This window comes from Sinocyclocheilus anshuiensis, unplaced genomic scaffold, assembly GCF_001515605.1.
Source record: "Sinocyclocheilus anshuiensis isolate Anshui unplaced genomic scaffold, SAMN03320099.WGS_v1.1 scaffold670, whole genome shotgun sequence".
Lineage (NCBI taxonomy): Eukaryota > Metazoa > Chordata > Actinopteri > Cypriniformes > Cyprinidae > Sinocyclocheilus > Sinocyclocheilus anshuiensis.
In genome coordinates, this window is record NW_015546062.1 from 429,912 (window position 1) to 447,524 (window position 17,613).

The window sequence follows — 17,613 nt, forward strand, 5'->3', positions numbered from 1 at the left end:
TATATATATAGTGTCAAGATAAGCACTCAAATTCATAAAAAAAGTTATTAACTTAGAAGTTAAACAATGAGATCAATATGATGAACTAATGACATCCAACACCATGTCAATTCTGTTGCTACTGTGCAATAGCACCAATATGACCTTATTTAAACAATTAATTTTACAGTGCCAGTGTCTCATATAAGCAAGTTACTATAATTAATATAATAACAGTCAGCTCTACAAAATAATTACACAGCAAGTGCATGTAGTCCATTAGTATTATTCATTACTTATGTAAATACACAGTAAAATGAACACTGTAATATAAAGTGTGACCAAGTATTTCCTCAGGCCCTATATTTCAAACCACATTAGCAATCATATATCATACAAACGCAGACCAAAATCCTTGAACTGCACTGAAACATATTAACCAATGCAGTGACTAAAGTGAAAACAGATTGTGACGAAATTAAAGGTCCATTATGTCTCTGTCAGTTACAGATGAGGTCCAAAAGTTTAAAAATGATAATGAAATAGATTAGCATCACCATTAGAGTTAACAGCCTGGATTCTTATCGTTTAAGCTACCCCACTAAACCAGTTAGTCAAGATTTGCAATAACAGTCAGCATATTCAAAAAAAAAAAAAAAAGTTTAAAGCAAACCCTTTGAATGAATTAGTCTTTCCAGTGTTTGTAAATGTAGCACTACCTAAACTGGGTCACTGTAGCATGGGCTTTACTTCTCTGTTACTGTGTGAAGCAAACTGATGCCAAGGATGAGTCTAAAGGAGCTAAACATATATCAAATATCTCTGACTGCTGAGGCCAAAGAAAATGTGTGGGACACAAGAGCTTCCAGTTTACATGGCCATCTCTGGCATGTGTGGCAGGCCTGTGCTCACTGTAAACACAGAGCGATATATATCTGCCAATTTCTGCTCTGATGCTGTCACATTAAATAGATTTGTTTTCACATATGGTGCTCAGGAGAAAGCATGAAACGCGATTTCTTACAGCCTTCTTCATTTCTGAAGCCTGTTCATTTGCACTACACTTCAATAATGTTACAATAATCCTCAGTAATAATGTGTGCTGTAACCTCACCTAATCCTGAATGACATTGTGTAATATTCTTAAACAGAAAGAATGAGATCAAACGGCATAATGGGAACTGCAACAGAGGAGTTTCTGTGTAAATACAGGCCGGTTTACAATGGAACGTGACATATCAACTTTGCTGCTGAATCATGCAGTCCTAATCAGAAATCTCTTGATCCCTTGGTTGATTTAATAACCAGCCATATCCGGTTTGGCAAGAAAGAAGAAAGAATGTAAAACATTCTCAGTCTCAATATGCACAATGTGCTATTTATATTCATAGCCTTGCGTTTTCAAAAACAGTAGAGGTTTATTCATAAAATTACCTTCACATTGAACTCTGATTGGTTTCAGCATGAAGTGTTATAAGTGTGTTTGTGCTAGTGCCGTCACATATCTAAACATCTAAGCGACAGCTGTATTTGATCCACAGGATTGCAATGAATTACAGCGAATACCAACTAAAGCCATAAACAGAGAGTGCCATACAAAGAAGCTATCATCTTTAAACTGATCATTCCCAGCCTCATACAACCATACTCAATGTTCAGAGCTTGTACTTCAAGCCATGTGGCAATTACACATCAGAGAGTCAATGTAAACATAGACATCAGACAGCAACTGAATGAAATGGTAAACCTCAAAGAATGACAGTTCATAAATTTGAATACTTTGCTGTTATTCAATTTCTTTCTTTCTTTATTGCTGGAATCTGCTTTTAAATCTAGAATTGTATGTCAGCATTTTGTCCCGAAGCCTGTTTTCTTACGCTCAAGATGGATTCTAATGTTTCCTAGATAAGATTATATTCAAAGGGATGTAGATTAGTTCTCCACCAGGAGTCTGGGGCCCACTAGGGAGCAGCAGCAAACTTCCAAGGGGACCTCAAGGTGAATTAAAGTCTGCATGAAATCAAATGTGACTTTATTTACTTTACAAGTGCACACTGCTAGTCTTGATGTGAACAATTAATCCGTGCAAGTTAATCCGCTGAAAAAATGTTTTGTCTTGGTGGTATCTTTAATCAAAATCTGAACATTTGCTTCCGCTCTGGAATGGCATTCCTTCTCTGATGACGTCATTTTGATGGCTTGGGCCATAAAATGATATCCTTAAACACACCCCTCCAACCGTTAGGTTGCTATGAGTGAGAGACGAGAGGAGGAGCGCAAAAATAAAACCCCGCCCTCTATTCAATATTCCGTTTCAGCTGGAAATACGTCACTACACTGAAAAAGAGTTGGTAGCAACTTCCGGTTTATGCAGACTTTAAAAGTATTTACAATAAGGCAAAACTAAAATAACAATGTCTTATTTTAATTCACCCCTCAACAGCTGTTTTTCTTTAAAGAACCAGGTTTCCCAACTGTTTCCAACTGTTCCCACGCATCCTGAAAAACCTGGATATATGAGGTATTCTCATTTTAAGTGTAATTTCTGCACCTGAAAAAGTAATATAAATGAATAAAATGTCATAAGCATTTTATAAAGAATATACCATTGAGGAGGACAACTGCTGGTATAGATGCAAGTTTAAGTAATAGGTTTTCAAAGTCTAAACTATTTCTCCTTTATTCTTAAAAACACAAATCAAACAATAACACATTTTAATAGTTTGAAATAAATACAACACATACACAGATGAAATGGTGATGCATATGGACCTGAACATTTTACTACTATAAAATACTGTGATTTTTAATTAACACTGATTTAAATCTATCAAATGTTTTTTTTAGTATCACTGACATACTATAGTTTTTATTCATATTTTAAATGAGTTCTTATTTTAATATTTTCCATTTTCATTTTTTTAATTTTAGTTTAAGGTTTTAGTAACTTTAGAAACTATGTCTATATAGTTTTTATTAATTTATTATTACAGTTTTAGTACATCAAGTTAAGCTAAATGGAAATGAGACATGTTGCCTTGGCAACTAGCTAAAAGTAAGTCAGTATTTTATTTATATCATAATATCATTATAACAATTTATTTACAGTAAATAAGCATTTTATTCCGGTTAACATTTATTTTATTTCAAACTATAGCTTTGGTTTGAATGCCAATGATCAGAATTATTATTAGATAGGGTTGATGGGCCAAACAAGAGACAATAACCCTAATACCTCACTAGGAGATGAGTTTGATCACTCGTGACTCGATTACTTCATTTGACTACAACAAACACATCTGATAATGTGACAGCAGGAGGGGTATGAGGGACCGTTTTAGCATATATTTTACATATATAATAAAGAGGTCAGTCTGCTTACAGCATCTAACCAGTAGGAGGACAGAGACAGGCTGCAAACCACCTCAGCCTTAACCACACAATACAAGCATCTGCCCACGATTTGACAAGCTAAATTCTCGTGACATTGAAAAACCAACCTACACACACACAGAGAGAGAGAATGACGACCGCAAACACACACTGACACAAAAACTGACCACGCTATAGTGTCGCGAGACAGTCGTCTACATCGACTGGAGCTACTATATGACAAAGCTGACAGTGGAAATCAACATAGTAACATGTCACAGACACCGGAAATGCGAAACGTAACAAGGTACACTTCAAAAGCCCAATGCATTATTTGGGTCAACAGCAAGATATGGATCGGCCAGCCTGTCCTTAACCTCTAATTCAAATAGAAGATGGTTCATGGACTGGTCGTTTATAACATCTGACCTAATTCTGTCACAAACCTGATGATAACTTAAAACAGGGGACAACAGCGATGTGATTAATGCAAATTAAGAGGCAGCTGCCACTGAATTCGATGGTCACGCAACGGATTAAACGTCAAATTTGCACTTACAAATTTCTTTTGAATGATATTTCTCTTCGGCGGTAGCAAAATGTCGAGGTAGGCAGAGAATGTTGTATCCCGGTCGATCGGCGTAGTCTGTCTTCTTTTCACAGCTCAATAAACCAAAGAGGAGAAAGAATCCAAATCCGAAGATCCATGGCGATTAGAAAGGGTCTGTGTAAAAAAAACAACGGCAACATATCCACCGAAATGAGCTGGAGTAACCAATCTTCCATTTGAAAGCTAAACGGCGTATTGTCAGGGCTCCCTGCACCACATTCTTGCAGTCAAAATAAAAGCCAGCTTCTGGCTTCCATTCTCGTAGGTTGTAATGTATCGTTTATTGTTACATTATGCGGGTGCAAAACAGTCAAACACACCAATTTGAAAAATCTAGAGTTGGGTTTTGGCTGCCGCTGTGCTCCCTCATATTGTGTGAACTCAATGGCACCGGTGTTACTGCGACCTAGTGGCGTCTTTCAGAGGAGGCTCCCGTCCTATCATTCACCATCAGCACGTTTAGCGCTACATTTGAAAAGCCTGTCGCGAAACATTGCACGAATCTGTGCTTTTAACGTATTTCAGCCATCTGAATTATAAATCTTATCACGAAGTATTTTTGACTGAGCTTCTAATATTAATTAGACTTGATTCTAAGAAGGTGCAGAGGAACAAAGATGCATGAAAAGGACTAAAAAAGAAAAAGCTTTTTTTTTTTTTTTAGCCCATAAGTGCAATGTGTATACAAAATAAACACTTTTGGAGTCTTTTACATGTTATTAGAATTGTCATGAAGCTTAGGTGGTTCACATTATCGTGAATGGCATTAGAACATTGTCACCAGTTTGCAAACAATGAAAAATAAAATCACTTCCATGCATCTTGATCAAGAGTCTAAATGCAAATGTCAGATTTAAATTGTCTTATAAGAAGACTCAGTTTGGTGTTACAAATGATTTCTAACTGATAGGATCAGTGTGAATAATGAACCTACAGAAACATATGATTCACATGCAAACCTATATATATAACTATATATATATATACATGTTATCCCCTATACGTTGCTTTAAATAAAATGATAACAGTTGCTAGTTTTGGAAACCCATGGCCCTAAATGCATTGTACTATGCTAATGTTGGTGAAATCAAGGAGTCTTTAAGGATTATAGCAAACCCCTCTCTGTGATAATCCAGGGATTATTTCTAAAAATAAACACTCTGATCAGCAATCCCAGTATATGGGGATAAAACTGATGGGGTATTTTTCCCCATTACAGTGTGAAATGTTCTGAGTGTCATTCATTTGAATTAGACAACAGGGTTGCTGCAAAAAAAGTAATGCATCATATTAAGTTATTTAACAAGTTAATTTAAATTTACATTGATTCATTTAGATATTAGCAAAAGCAATTTACAAATGAGGACAATCACAAGCAATTTATAGAAGAGCCAACAATTTGCAACAGAAAATTGAGAAGAAAATAGAGAAAATGTATTATATATTAGAATTTAGAGAGAATATTAGAGAATTCAAATATGAATATCAAATATGGCTGGTTGACTGTGTCATCTCCATAATGCTTATAAAAATGTACAGGCTGCTCCTGAGTTCAATTTTCTGATGTATATTTTTGTTTCCATATCCTTTCCTTTGGTTCTAGAATTCTTTACTTTTTTTGGCTGGAAAAAAATGCAAGATAGGATATTCCTGTGATTGTGCAGCTAAAGATCTGCTGAAGTTTGTTCTTTGTCTTTCTACCAGAAACATTATCATTCAGCCTGAGCCTGAGGGCAGATAGGCCTCTTTAATTGGAACAGCGTTAAAAATAACCTCAAGAAGTATCAGGGGCATATCACAGCACAAGTGCCCATTTCATTACACCAGAGATTTCGACTAGAGTTGTAAATGCCAAAGACAGGAAAAGCAAACTGAAAGAAGTTGGTAATGGTTTTGGGATACAAATAAATAAACCACTGTACAAAGAACCACTAGAGAAAAAAAAAAAAAAAATTATTTTTCAAAATGTCATCCATTCTGACTTTTAAGTGAGATAACTGTCACTGAATTTAGGATACATTAGAATTCATAAGGATATGACTGAATGCTGTTTAAATTTTCTTGTCTATTGAGTTTAAAAAAGAGGAACATTGTAGTACTCTAAGATTTGTTAAATCACATGAGCCTGTTAAAGTCTGCAAAACAAGAACTTGAAAACAAGAAAAAAAAAATAGGGGTTTAAGTAGACTATGAATGCTGTAATTCACCACTAATAATGGGCCACCCTGCTGGCAGGAGAATCAATTCATCACTTTAAAACATGCCTGTCCCTGGGGCAGAGTCAGAGATGTAGGCTAATTGTGAAGCACTAGACTTTGAAGAGAAGTGCTCAGCAGAACAGAAAAGATTTTTGGCCGATTGCCAAACCAAGCAAACTCTCAAGGAAGTAGTTTTCATACAAAGACAGGACACAATTCAGGTTGGTAGAGATTGATCTGCTTTAGATCCACAGTATATGCATTGTTTACTTTTAAGAGTTGGTCAGATGTTAAATGAATGTATTTATATAACAAGGTATTATGACTGTCTAGTTTCTTTGGATTATTTATCTACCGTCATCAAATAACTTATAGGTTGACCCTATACAATGTGTGTGTGGTGAATAATCACTCAGATATAGTTGTTGTGAACCTTTATTGTGGCATACCTTCAACTGTAGCAGATGGACTTGGGGTGTTCAACATGAATCCACCGGGCATCATTGTATTAGAGTAGCCAATGCTGAAATATTCAGAAAATGAACAAATTATGACTCACTTTGTTCGTTAAAACAATTCATCATAGCTCAGAAATGCATTTAGTGTCCTTTATAGTGGAAATGAAAACATGTACTTGCTAGAGTTTCAGTATATTGAATTATTTGTTTGTTTATTTCTGATGCTGAATCTCTAGGTGAATTTTCAAACAGATGGAGGCAAAGCTGGAGCTCTGCTGCAGCCATTAATAGCCATCCACTAACGGTTCTGGAATTAATGCAATGTCCCTCCGAACCGTCAAAGCCTCCAACATTTAATTTATGGCCTTAAAATGTAAATTTAATTTTTTTTTTTAGCAAATTCACTCTTCGCATGATTGGTTCATCACCACAATTTAATTGTTATAGTGTTGTAAACTTGTGGCATTCTAAGAATTTGTGAATGTGAGGGAGTTTTTTAAATAAATATATGATAAGATTTTATATTTTTAGTGGGCTTATTAATTAATCTACTATAAAACATAGGCTACAAAATGAACTACTGTAAGCTAAACCAAAATAATAATGTTGTCAAAGCAAAGCATACGAGTCCTTCATTACAAAGTGCTAGTGATCAAAGGAAATCATACAATTCATAAAAAAGTCAAATCTGGAAATAATTTCGGGTAGAAGTAAAAACACGAAGCACATGTCCATCAAACAACGACATGTACTAAATCATGTGACAGAAATGGCCAACTAATACAATTCATGAGCTTCTAACGCCCTCTTCTGGTTATTGCGTAACTAGCAACTATCAAACTCTCCGATGATGAAACGTGACAACAGACGATTTGTAAACAGTTTTAAGCAGGCTTCTGTTTTTTGACAGTCGTCCGATTTTTTTGTTAAGCTGAACGGTTATATAATGATTGACAGGAAGCCACCTTTGGTCTTAATCGGTGCTTGATTAACCATGTCTGGAAAATAAAATACAATGTTGCACATGACAAGCAGACTTATCCAGCGAACATTCAGACTACGATCGACTGTCACACAACTGGTGAGAAAGAATGATCTTTCATATAAGAGGTTTAAAGACATTTTGCGTTAGCCTGTTGCTTTGTTTACATAGGTATTGCTAATTTATGATAGCACGGGCTAATTTCTCACAGGTTATGGAGAAACCATGCATATTAGCTACCACACTTGGAGCACCCGGAGGCATCTACAAGTGCTTTGCACCTTGTATCGAGAAACACTTCACTATAATCCCATATGAGAGGTTTGTACAGAGGAAAGAAGACTTAGCTGACAAAATCCAGGCAATGTTTGTTTGGGGTGCTGGAGCTTTAAAAGTTGACCAAAACCTGCTACAGTCTTTGCCCAACCTCAAAGCTGTTGTTAATGGTGGGGTAGGAGTAGACCACCTTGATATTCCCCTGATTAATAGCTTTGGAGTCAAAGTTTCCAACACTCCTCATGTAGTGGATAATGCCACTGCAGATATTGGTGTGAGTTTGATGTTGGCATCTGCAAGGAAGATTGTTGAAGGTGAGAGATGCAGTTTCCTTTCTATATTACTTACTGGTTTATCATATTGTTGTCTGAATCCATTGTGAATTTCTTTTTCTCTGCAGGGCACATTTTTTCCAAGTTCCGAGAGTCTGATGATTTTCCAGAGTCCTCTCTGGGCACTGATGTTACCGGAGCCACCCTGGGCATCATCGGCATGGGTAGAATAGGATACAAAATAGCCAAGAGAGCTCAAGGGTTTGAGATGAAAATACTTTACCACAATAGGAATCGGAGGTGAACTTTGATTGAAATATTCACTCTGTCACTAAACAGCTTCTTACCAGCTTGAGTAATACATAAACTATCAGTTTTCTGTATATATTTTGTACAAGAAGTAGTTAGACATTGCTTTAAAATATTAAAAAAGTCACTGATATACACTACTGGTCAAAAGTTCAAGGTCAGTGGGTTTCTTTTTTTTTTTTTTTTTTACTTTAAATTGATCACTAGTGACAGTAAGATGTTACATTTTACATTTTGTAAAATTCTGTGTATTTTGTAAGATCTTTTGTAAAACTTTACAAAAACTTTTCCACAAAACAAAATTAAGCAGCACAACTGCTTTCAAAATTAATGAAAATGAGAAATGTGCATCAAATCAGCATATTAAAATTATTTCTGAAGAATCACTGAAGAGACTGAAGACAGGAGTATTGGCTGCTGAAAATTCAGCTGTACCATCACAGGAATAAATTACATTTTAAAATATATTTGAATAGAAAACAGATATTTTAAATTGTAGTAATATTTCTAAATTTTGCTGTATTTTTGATCAAATAAATGCAGCCTTGGAGTGCTTAAGAGACTTTCAGAAACATTAAAAACTAGGGTTGCAAAAAAGGTGGAAAATGTCCAGTAAATTTCAGAAACATTCCATTTTTTGGAATATTCCAGGGATTATTGGAAAGTTTCCGGAAATTTTCCACCCCTTTGCAACCCTATTAAAAACATCTTACCAACCCCAAACTTTTGAAAGGTAGTGTATGAACATATATTGTCAATATTGCAATTATTCCTTTTAAAATAAAGTGTAAAATTACAATGGGGCCTTTCAGCTAGGTCACATATTTAGTCTGTGACTGGGATAATATTTAATTATACAAGGCCTTATGGGTTGTTGTCAGGACTTTTTAACATTAGATTGGCTAAATGTAATACTTTAATTTAATTTCACAGCATTTTATATGTTCAGGCCTGAGAGTGAAGAGAGAGCAGTTGGGGCCACATATTGTGCAAGCATGAAGGAGCTGTTACAGAGGTCAGACTTCGTCATGGTGGTGGTCAATCTGTCCCCTCAGACGCACAAACTGATTGGTGCCAAAGAGTTTGCCATGATGAAACCCAATAGCACCTTTATCAACATTAGCAGAGGTAATGTAATAGGCTGGAAAAAAAGCAATCTAATTAAACAGAAGCAGCCCTGTTTGAGAACAACTTTCCTTGTCATAGGCTTGGTAGTGGACCAAGATGCTTTAGTGGATGCTCTCAAGAAGAAAATGATAAGAGCTGCTGCTTTAGATGTCACGTATCCCGAACCACTTCCCAGGTTTGTTTTGCTTGGCACGTTTTTGTTTAGCAAACTTGCCTAAATCACTATAAGGAGGATAGTAAAATTGCAAACCTAAATGTTTGTTTTTTTGTTACAGTTGTAGTATAAATGATATGCTTCTTGCTTATATACAGGGATCATCCCCTGCTGGCCTTGCCAAATGTCATCGTCCTGCCTCATGTAGGAACCCACACCATGGAGACCTCACAGATCATGGTGGAGAGGATGGTGACCAATGCCTTGGCCGCTGTAACTGGAGGCCAGCTTCCTGATGAAGTCAAGGCATAGAGCCAGAACACAGAGCCATCTGTTCCTCTTTTGTTTTTAACCAGAAAAACAGAGAAAATACTAATAGATTTAGTAATCATTTTATTTTGTTTTGTGATTGTGTTTTGTGTCATCTTTTAAATGTTTTATGTATGGTAATTCAATAGCCTAAAGAATATTAAAGGATGTGTTAGATTGAACAGCACAGTATGAATTAAATTTTTTTTCTGTCCTACAAAATCTCTCACATTTCTGACCATTAAAAAAAGATCATGATGCTAAGAAAGAATTACTCAAAAATAAACGTGACAATACAGTTATGTATGGGTGTCTTTTCATACTTTATACTGCACACATGCTATTATGTGGATTTTAGGTAAAAAAAAAATTGTTACTTTTATGTAGTTATGTATTTACATACATATACAGAGAGAACGATAAGCAGGCAGGAGCACTAAACGAAGACTGCATGATATTCTAAGATAAAATAAGATAATATACATTCTTATTTTATCCTCTATATACACACACACACATATATATAGATAGGCCTAGATATAAATATACATATATATATATATATATTGTTTATCTATTCATTCTTCACTAATTTTGTAGACAGCTGGCTCACAAATAAATTATTGCATGTTTATCTAAGTGATCTGCCGATACTAAATAGCCTACAGAAGTCTAATAAGAGACACATGCTGTAATCTACTAATGTCTGGGAAGTGTCGTAGTTTCCGTGTTCTCCCGTCTTTTGACAAGCCATTCCTCCTGTTTTTCCGCGTCTTCAGTGATGCGAAAACGTAACGCTATTTTGTCATGTTGAGAGTGTTTGGCGGTTAGTGGCTCGTTGACCGCTCATCGGACAACATGAACCGGGCACTTAAAAAGTCTCAGTCTCTGCGTTGCTGTTCGGTCCTCGAGGTGAAAAGTAAAGTAAGCTGACGTACTTTTATTCTGACTACTGATCTGTAGCATGTATCTTTCATTTATTATATTACCATACAATATCGTTGTTTCTGGCGGTATGCATTTCCTTCATAAGACTTTATTAAATCTTTTTGGAATTACACATTCTTCATCCAGATTTGAAATGTATTCACAGAATTCTTGTAATGTGTCTTACATGTGTCTCAGTGGTTATCTTGGCGCTCTTAAGTATTATTAGACTGAAAGGAAATACCTTTGTAAACAATAACTTAAACAATCAAAACCTACACAATATCCAGAAACGGCTCACTTCTTAAATATGTCCATTGTTTCAGCTGATTGAATGCAGCCCCAGCTCATTCACTGCTTCTTGTCCAGTAGAGCATAAAAGTGTGATTGAGATATTGTGTTTTCAAATATAGCCTACATTATTTTCATACAATTTCACTTCTCTTTACAGTATGGAGCAGAATTCAGGAGGTTTTCCCTGGACCGCTGTGAGCCTGGCAGGTTTAAAGACTTCCACAGGCTCATTGTGCGTTTACATCACTTATGGCAAATGGATGATGTCCTTATCGAATATGCGGATGTCCAAGGAGAGCTGCTGCCCATCAATAATGATGACAACTTTTGCAAAGCTGTGACCTCCACACAATCTTTACTGCGTATCTTCATTCAGCTTCAAGGTATACGGGAAGGGAAAAGAGGCTATCTATAAATACAGTATCTCTAATTTCCTTTTAAATACTCTTTGCTCCACACACGTTGATGTACTCTTTCTATTCAACTTAAATATTATAATGTATGTATGTACCAAAGGGCATTATTTTTCAAATACATAACATGGATATAAATTCTTATACTAATACAGCAAGACTTCTTTCTGAATGGAGATAAATTGTGGATATTTCATTAAATGGAATATATCATTTTAAGACCTTAAGGCCTTTAATCAAGGCATTTTTTTAGTTTTCCTTTTTGAGCTTCTTAAAGCAGAAGGAATAGAAAAGGAAGGAATTTAGAAATCATGTACTTGAGTATAATTGCTTTGTATTCCCTTGTGGTGTGTTTGTTTGTCAGATAGAGTAGATTATCTTGTTGCTTTCCGTCCTAGTTCATGTGATCTCTACCAGAGGTCTTAGAAGTTCCACAGTAATGTGAAAATAATTCTGGAAATAATCTAAGAATATATATAAACAGAAATACAAATAAATAATTAATAAATAAATGTAAAAGTACAGAAATAGAGTTAGAAATATATAAATTTAGTGAAGAATTTACTTCATCAGGACATTTATTCATTTGTTTGTTAAAATAATTTAATTTATTTGTATTTATTTTTAAATTGGACTTACTTGTTCCCTCATAAGTAAATAGTGTTTTATTGCAAATAAATACAATTTAAGCTAAAATTGTAGCAGTTCAATTTTTAAATTCAGGTTGAAAGTCTCTTCTCTAGACAACATCATAGCAAGTGCGCGGACACTAAAATATAAGTTAAAAATAAAATATAATCATAATCATCTGATCTCATAATTTCAGAGCTGCAGAAAATGCTTCATTCAACTTTCTTCCCACACTGTTTTACAGAGGAAGCTGACCAGGATATCACAGGTGCTGAAGATACAACAAAACGAAAGAAACCTGTCAGCCAGAGAAAAACACCATTCCAGATCAGCATGCCACAGAACTTCCGCCCTGTTTCGTCTATCATTGACGTGGACATCATACCAGAATGCTACCGAAGGGTGCGTCTGTATCGCCAGGGCTCGGACAGACCTCTGGGGTTTTACATTCGCGATGGTACCACTGTCAGGGTTACTCCATACGGTCTGGAAAAGGTTCCGGGCATCTTTATCTCCCGCATAGTTCCTGGAGGACTGGCGGCTTGCACGGGACTGCTGGCCATTAATGACCAGGTCCTGGAAGTGAATGGTATTGATGTTATGCGGAAGTCTTTGGATCAGGTAACCGACATGATGATCGCAAACAGCCACAACCTCATCATCACAGTGAAACCCGCAAACCAGCATAACAACATAAGGCGAAAAAGCTGCAGTTCCTCAAGCTCGGGACACTATTTTGATAGTACGCACTCCGTAAGCTTTCCAGGGCTACCTGTGATAATGAAAGCTTATGGTTTAGGTAATGGCTCTGAGAGCGAAGAGGATGCAGATGTGGTTGTCGAGAGCCCCAACAAGCACCTGTCCCGACATCCGGGTTCTTCATCCGCCTCTCATTCTTTTCAGCCATATGTTAATATTTGCTACAGGCCCCAAGTTTCTGCCAGATGGCCCAACTCGCTCATTTCGGCTGCGTCCTATCACTCTCAGCCTTGTCTCGCTCATACAGCTCACACTGACCACAGCGTCCCTCTTCACAGGCATCGGACCTCCCAACAGCATTTCGGCTGTAATCCAGCCATCAGACAGGGAAGCTCCAGTACCCATGACATTCTAAACACGTGGCATGTAGATCTGAGTCGCCATTTACTGTTTCCCCAGGGGGCAATGGAGGAAGATGGAATTGTTGTTATTTTGTAAAAGATAAACCAAAAATACACCACCCATTTTAAATTGTGCACTTTTGGGTGAACTATGCATTAAATAAAATGAATTGGAAAATACAGTAATTTTACATTTAATTAAATGCACCTCTACTCATATACTTTGTGTATGAAAAACATAACTGAAAACCCCAATAAATTTAGATTAATATATGTGTTAAACTAAAATCATTGAATCTCTTTCAGTTAATTAGCACATGAATTGGTGACTAGTGTTGTTTTCTACCAGATGTATCATATGGTTTCTTACAAAAAAGGTAATTATATTAGAAATTTCCTATTACACACAACATATTTGTATAATTTTTTAATGTAGTCCAACACAGTTTGCTTAAAGGGGTCATATGATGCTATTTTAAAGATCATTATTTTGTGTATTTGGTGTAACAGAATATGTTGACATGCTTTAATGTTCAAAAAACACATTGTTTTTCAAATACTGCACATTACCTAATTGCATCTACTTCCGGAAGGCCAAATAAAGTGCTTTGCTTTCGCACTGAAATACACACCGTCTGCCTGACATGGCTGCATCAACACTACTGCTGTTCCTGAAACCATGCCTTCTTTCTTTGCATGAACATTTGGGCGCATTATGCTAATATTTCCACATAGTGACGTAGACATGTGGGGGCGTGTTAGAACGAGCCGTTTTATGTAGGCGTGGTTGACTCAACTTTTATAAAGAATATCTCTTTGGATTTGAGACTTTAGTCTTTGCAACTTTACAGATCTTCTTTATGCACCAAGAGCTTGTAACACTCCGAAGAGAAAGGAAAACTTGAAATCGCATCATATGACCCCTTTAAGCAAACATCTATTTTGACCAATTAAAGTTGACTGCACAAAAATGAAATGAAGTCTGTTCAAGAATTGTGTTGTATTAGCTCATTTTAATAAAGGAAACTGAACAAGCAGCAAAACCATTTTTGGCGGTGGAAGTCTGAATGCATTTCAACATTGCATTACAGCATGATTTTACTTGCAATTTGTGTATAATTGCATTCTTATTCAAACATAAAATTAGTATAATGAAGTATTTTTTAATAGAGATGCTTGTTGAAATGTATTGGATTTCTTTGCTCTTTGTTCTTAACACTGAGAAAACAACACAAAATTTACTTAAAAATTGAATTCCATTTGCACCAACAAAATAATTCAACAAATAAAACCATACATATTAAAAATAAAACAGTAACTCACTATACAATTTTAGTTCATAGCATTAAATAAACAAACATGCTTACAATAAATTAAACTAACTTCTTAACAGTGTTTTGTACTCAACATTGGATTTTTACAGTATATACTGTAGCATTATCGTCACTATATCAGAGCACTGGCACTCACACAGACCGCAGGAAGAGCTCCCCCTGCTGGCCTCACCAACACTTCGTCCAGGAGCAGCCTGAGCTTTCCCAGGAGGACTTGACAGCTACAGGTTGATGGCTGCTTGCTGTTACAGACGGGCCCCACAAGCATCCCATACACTCTTTGTCCATGTTGTCCATGAAAAATAAAATCAATATAAGTTGTGGGAAAAGCTGCATCTTCCATACCGACACAATCATGTTGCGCACAAAGGGCCATCCTGTTTTGTGTTTATCCGTTTGGCTGTTCTTCTCACTAGTTTTATATTCACAGAACAACACTTGTCAAATAAAGCTAACAAGACTATTAAACTAAAGGGATAGTTCAACCATAAACAAAAACTCAATATTTACTCACCTTCATGTTGTTCCAAACCTGACTGATTTTATTTCTTCTGTAGAAGAAGATATTTTGAGGAAACAGTTTTGGTTACCATTGACTTCCATTGAATGGACAAAGAAAAACACTGAGACATTTCTTAAAATATCTTCTGTTTATGTTCCACAGAATAAAGAAACTCACAAGTTTGAAATGACAAAAGGGTTTAATCATTATAGAATTGTCATCTTTGGGTGAACTATCCCTTTTAGTTCAAGTGATGCATTTTATTAAGTAACATGGGCAAGAAAGGATTCTGTAAAACTTTGAGTGTGGGTTTGAGTGTAATGAAGTTTGCAGTGTTCTGTGGTTTTAAATGTATTCTTAAACCGTAAGGGAATGTCACAGGCACTGTGACAATAGGGGGCCCATTTAGGTCCTTGTATGCACAGAGACCAATGGATAGACCTCCCACCCATAAAATATCACTCTGTGTCCTTTAGTGACAGTCCTAATGCAGATATGTTCTATAGGTGCATACATAGGCCTAAATGTTCTTCACTGCACTTGTGAATACTCAATCGTTTTAAATTGAACTGACCTGCTGTGGCAACATCAGCACTGATGCAAGAGACCACCTAAACAGCAGCAGGTATCCTCTGCATATTATACAACAAGCAACACTCCTATTGCCTTCTCATCATCATGTCACACTTGAACCCATCAATTCATCTTTCCCATAAAAGCACCTCTGAAGGTGTTGTTGTGACACAGGTGTGTCTACATCACTCACAGGTGAAGATCCCAGCCGTGGGTTTATGGTTAATTCCAATAACGAATGACCATCACTTTGATCAACTTTGCAAGATCAGCCCACCTTTCTCCCATTGGTGGATCTGCACTATGCAATATGTAAATCAGAAAACGTCACTTCCCTTCTTCCTGTACGCCATGTTTTTCAGCAGGAGTGGGGTGATGTTTTAGTGAGATATAATCAAAAGTGGGCAATCCTGCGCTCTGTTCAGGTTTCAACAGACGATCACCAGTGCAACAAGGAACGCGGATTGAGCGCAACCCGGATGCTTCACGCGATGAAGTAGCCGATTCCATACTGCGCGCCTTCCCGTGACGCCGGAAGAAACGGACGTACGCACGCAGACATCCATCCACTCATTCGCAGCTCTGTGCCGGAGGACTGGAGGTAGACACAGGTTTAGTCATCAATACAGTTCGGATTATAAATGACATATGTAGTTTCTTTCTTTCTTGCTTGAATACTACTTAAAATCCATGGCTGGTTAAAAAAATTATAATGATGTGTCCGACGATGGTTTGAAATACAGACATTGCTAGGTACATAGTTAACTTACAACTAGCTATATTTATTATAACTATGTTATAGGCCTCAATAATATGCTAATTTAGAGCTCTCTTAAATGTCCATTAGATTCTCGCCAAATACAGACTGAGTTTGGTGTTTGAAAGCGCAACGCATTGATTTGACAGGCTGTTCAGCGTTTCGTATTATTTTTGTTTTCGTTTAAAGGATCAGCAAAATGTATCAAATTCCAGTGAAGAACCTGACAAAACTCAGACGTCCAAGGAAACGCGTCAAAGGTATTTTGTGTGACATCGGGATGCAGCAGTGTCAAGATTTATTGGAGGTAGGTTATTATGTTCTGTTTATACCAGCATCTGTTTAAAGGGGTCGTATGATGCTGCTAAAAAGAACATTATTTTGTGTATTTGGTGTAATGAAATGTGTTTATGCGGTTTAAGGTAAAAAAAAAAAAAACATTCTTTTCCACATACTGTACATTATTGTTTCTCCTCTATGCCCCGCCTTTCTGAAACGCGTCGATTTTTACAAAGCTCATCGGTCTGAAAAAGCGAGGTGTGCTGTGATTGGCCAGCTATCCAGTGCGTTGTGATTGGCCGAATACCTCAAGCGTGTGACGGAAATGTTATGTCTCTTACCATATTGTGTTGCCCTGTCCGGACGGAGCGATGATTCAAAAACATGAAAACCAGGGATTGAAATTAACTTTTTCACTCACCAGCCAATTTGGCTACTAAATTTTGAAGTTACCGGACATTCATAACTTCTACTAGCCAAAAAATGTTGCTCAGAGACGCAAAACAGTACTGTGGCTGTGTTTGGAATGTTTGTTGTTGGCGAAATAGCACAGAAATAGTGCAAAAACAGCCATTATGGTGTCTAAAACGTAAGTCTCTTGATATTAACTTATTGTTTATTGAACTGTTGTATAAAATAAATATAACATTTGTAATCATGCTGACTTTTGGAGAGGAAAAAAAAAAACGTCACTCTTCATGTGATATTAACTATATGAAATGATATAAATATATACATTTTCTGCCCCATATCTTGA

The 17,613-nt window shown here is 36.4% G+C and overlaps 4 protein-coding genes across 5 annotated transcripts in view; 3 read left to right on the forward strand and 1 right to left on the reverse strand.

The window, feature by feature from the left end:
* The window catches only part of LOC107699452 (protein Jumonji-like), a 57,402-nt gene extending 50,742 nt beyond the window's left edge, over positions 1-6,660 (reverse strand). Inside the window, exons 1-2 of the mRNA XM_016500707.1 lie at positions 6,609-6,660; positions 3,911-4,014 (exon numbers count right to left, since the gene is read on the reverse strand). Of these exons, the coding sequence (XP_016356193.1) occupies positions 3,911-4,014; positions 6,609-6,660 (156 nt within the window). The remainder of the gene's footprint in view (positions 1-3,910; positions 4,015-6,608) is intronic.
* LOC107699466 (glyoxylate/hydroxypyruvate reductase B-like) lies at positions 6,275-10,248 on the forward strand. 2 transcript variants are annotated; one of them, XM_016500716.1, is made up of 7 exons: positions 6,275-6,380; positions 7,575-7,698; positions 7,811-8,189; positions 8,276-8,447; positions 9,406-9,584; positions 9,663-9,759; positions 9,897-10,248. In XM_016500716.1, the coding sequence occupies exons 2-7, from the start codon at positions 7,633-7,635 to the stop codon at positions 10,048-10,050; spliced, it is 1,047 nt and encodes a 348-aa protein (XP_016356202.1). In that variant the 5' UTR covers positions 6,275-6,380; positions 7,575-7,632; the 3' UTR covers positions 10,051-10,248. The 2 variants fall into 2 exon arrangements, with proteins under 2 accessions (XP_016356202.1, XP_016356201.1); XM_016500715.1 differs by lacking the exon at positions 6,275-6,380 and having other exon boundaries at positions 7,425-7,698.
* Positions 10,249-10,752: 504 nt separating this feature from the next.
* LOC107699467 (partitioning defective 6 homolog gamma-like) lies at positions 10,753-13,573 on the forward strand. The gene is made up of 3 exons (XM_016500718.1): positions 10,753-10,971; positions 11,426-11,651; positions 12,556-13,573. Exons 1-3 carry the CDS (start codon positions 10,906-10,908, stop codon positions 13,506-13,508), a joined length of 1,245 nt encoding a protein of 414 aa, XP_016356204.1. The 5' UTR covers positions 10,753-10,905; the 3' UTR covers positions 13,509-13,573.
* Positions 13,574-16,154: 2,581 nt separating this feature from the next.
* Positions 16,155-17,613, forward strand: part of LOC107699502 (ADNP homeobox protein 2-like) — a 7,818-nt gene continuing 6,359 nt past the window's right edge. Inside the window, exons 1-2 of the mRNA XM_016500763.1 lie at positions 16,155-16,421; positions 16,767-16,884. Of these exons, the coding sequence (XP_016356249.1) occupies positions 16,777-16,884 (108 nt within the window). The 5' untranslated portion in view covers positions 16,155-16,421; positions 16,767-16,776. The remainder of the gene's footprint in view (positions 16,422-16,766; positions 16,885-17,613) is intronic.

Excerpts from the sequence above, each read along its gene's own strand:
- LOC107699466 (XM_016500716.1), top strand. The coding sequence starts at position 7,633 with ATGTTGCACATGACAAGCAGACTTATCCAGCGAACATTCAGACTACGA. Across the intron at positions 8,190-8,275 it reads TGCAAGGAAGATTGTTGAAG|GGCACATTTTTTCCAAGTTC; the intron begins GTGAGAGATGCA and ends TTTTCTCTGCAG. Across the intron at positions 9,585-9,662 it reads CTTTATCAACATTAGCAGAG|GCTTGGTAGTGGACCAAGAT; the intron begins GTAATGTAATAG and ends TCCTTGTCATAG.
- LOC107699467 (XM_016500718.1), top strand. The coding sequence starts at position 10,906 with ATGAACCGGGCACTTAAAAAGTCTCAGTCTCTGCGTTGCTGTTCGGTC. Across the intron at positions 10,972-11,425 it reads TCCTCGAGGTGAAAAGTAAA|TATGGAGCAGAATTCAGGAG; the intron begins GTAAGCTGACGT and ends TTCTCTTTACAG. Across the intron at positions 11,652-12,555 it reads TATCTTCATTCAGCTTCAAG|AGGAAGCTGACCAGGATATC; the intron begins GTATACGGGAAG and ends ACTGTTTTACAG.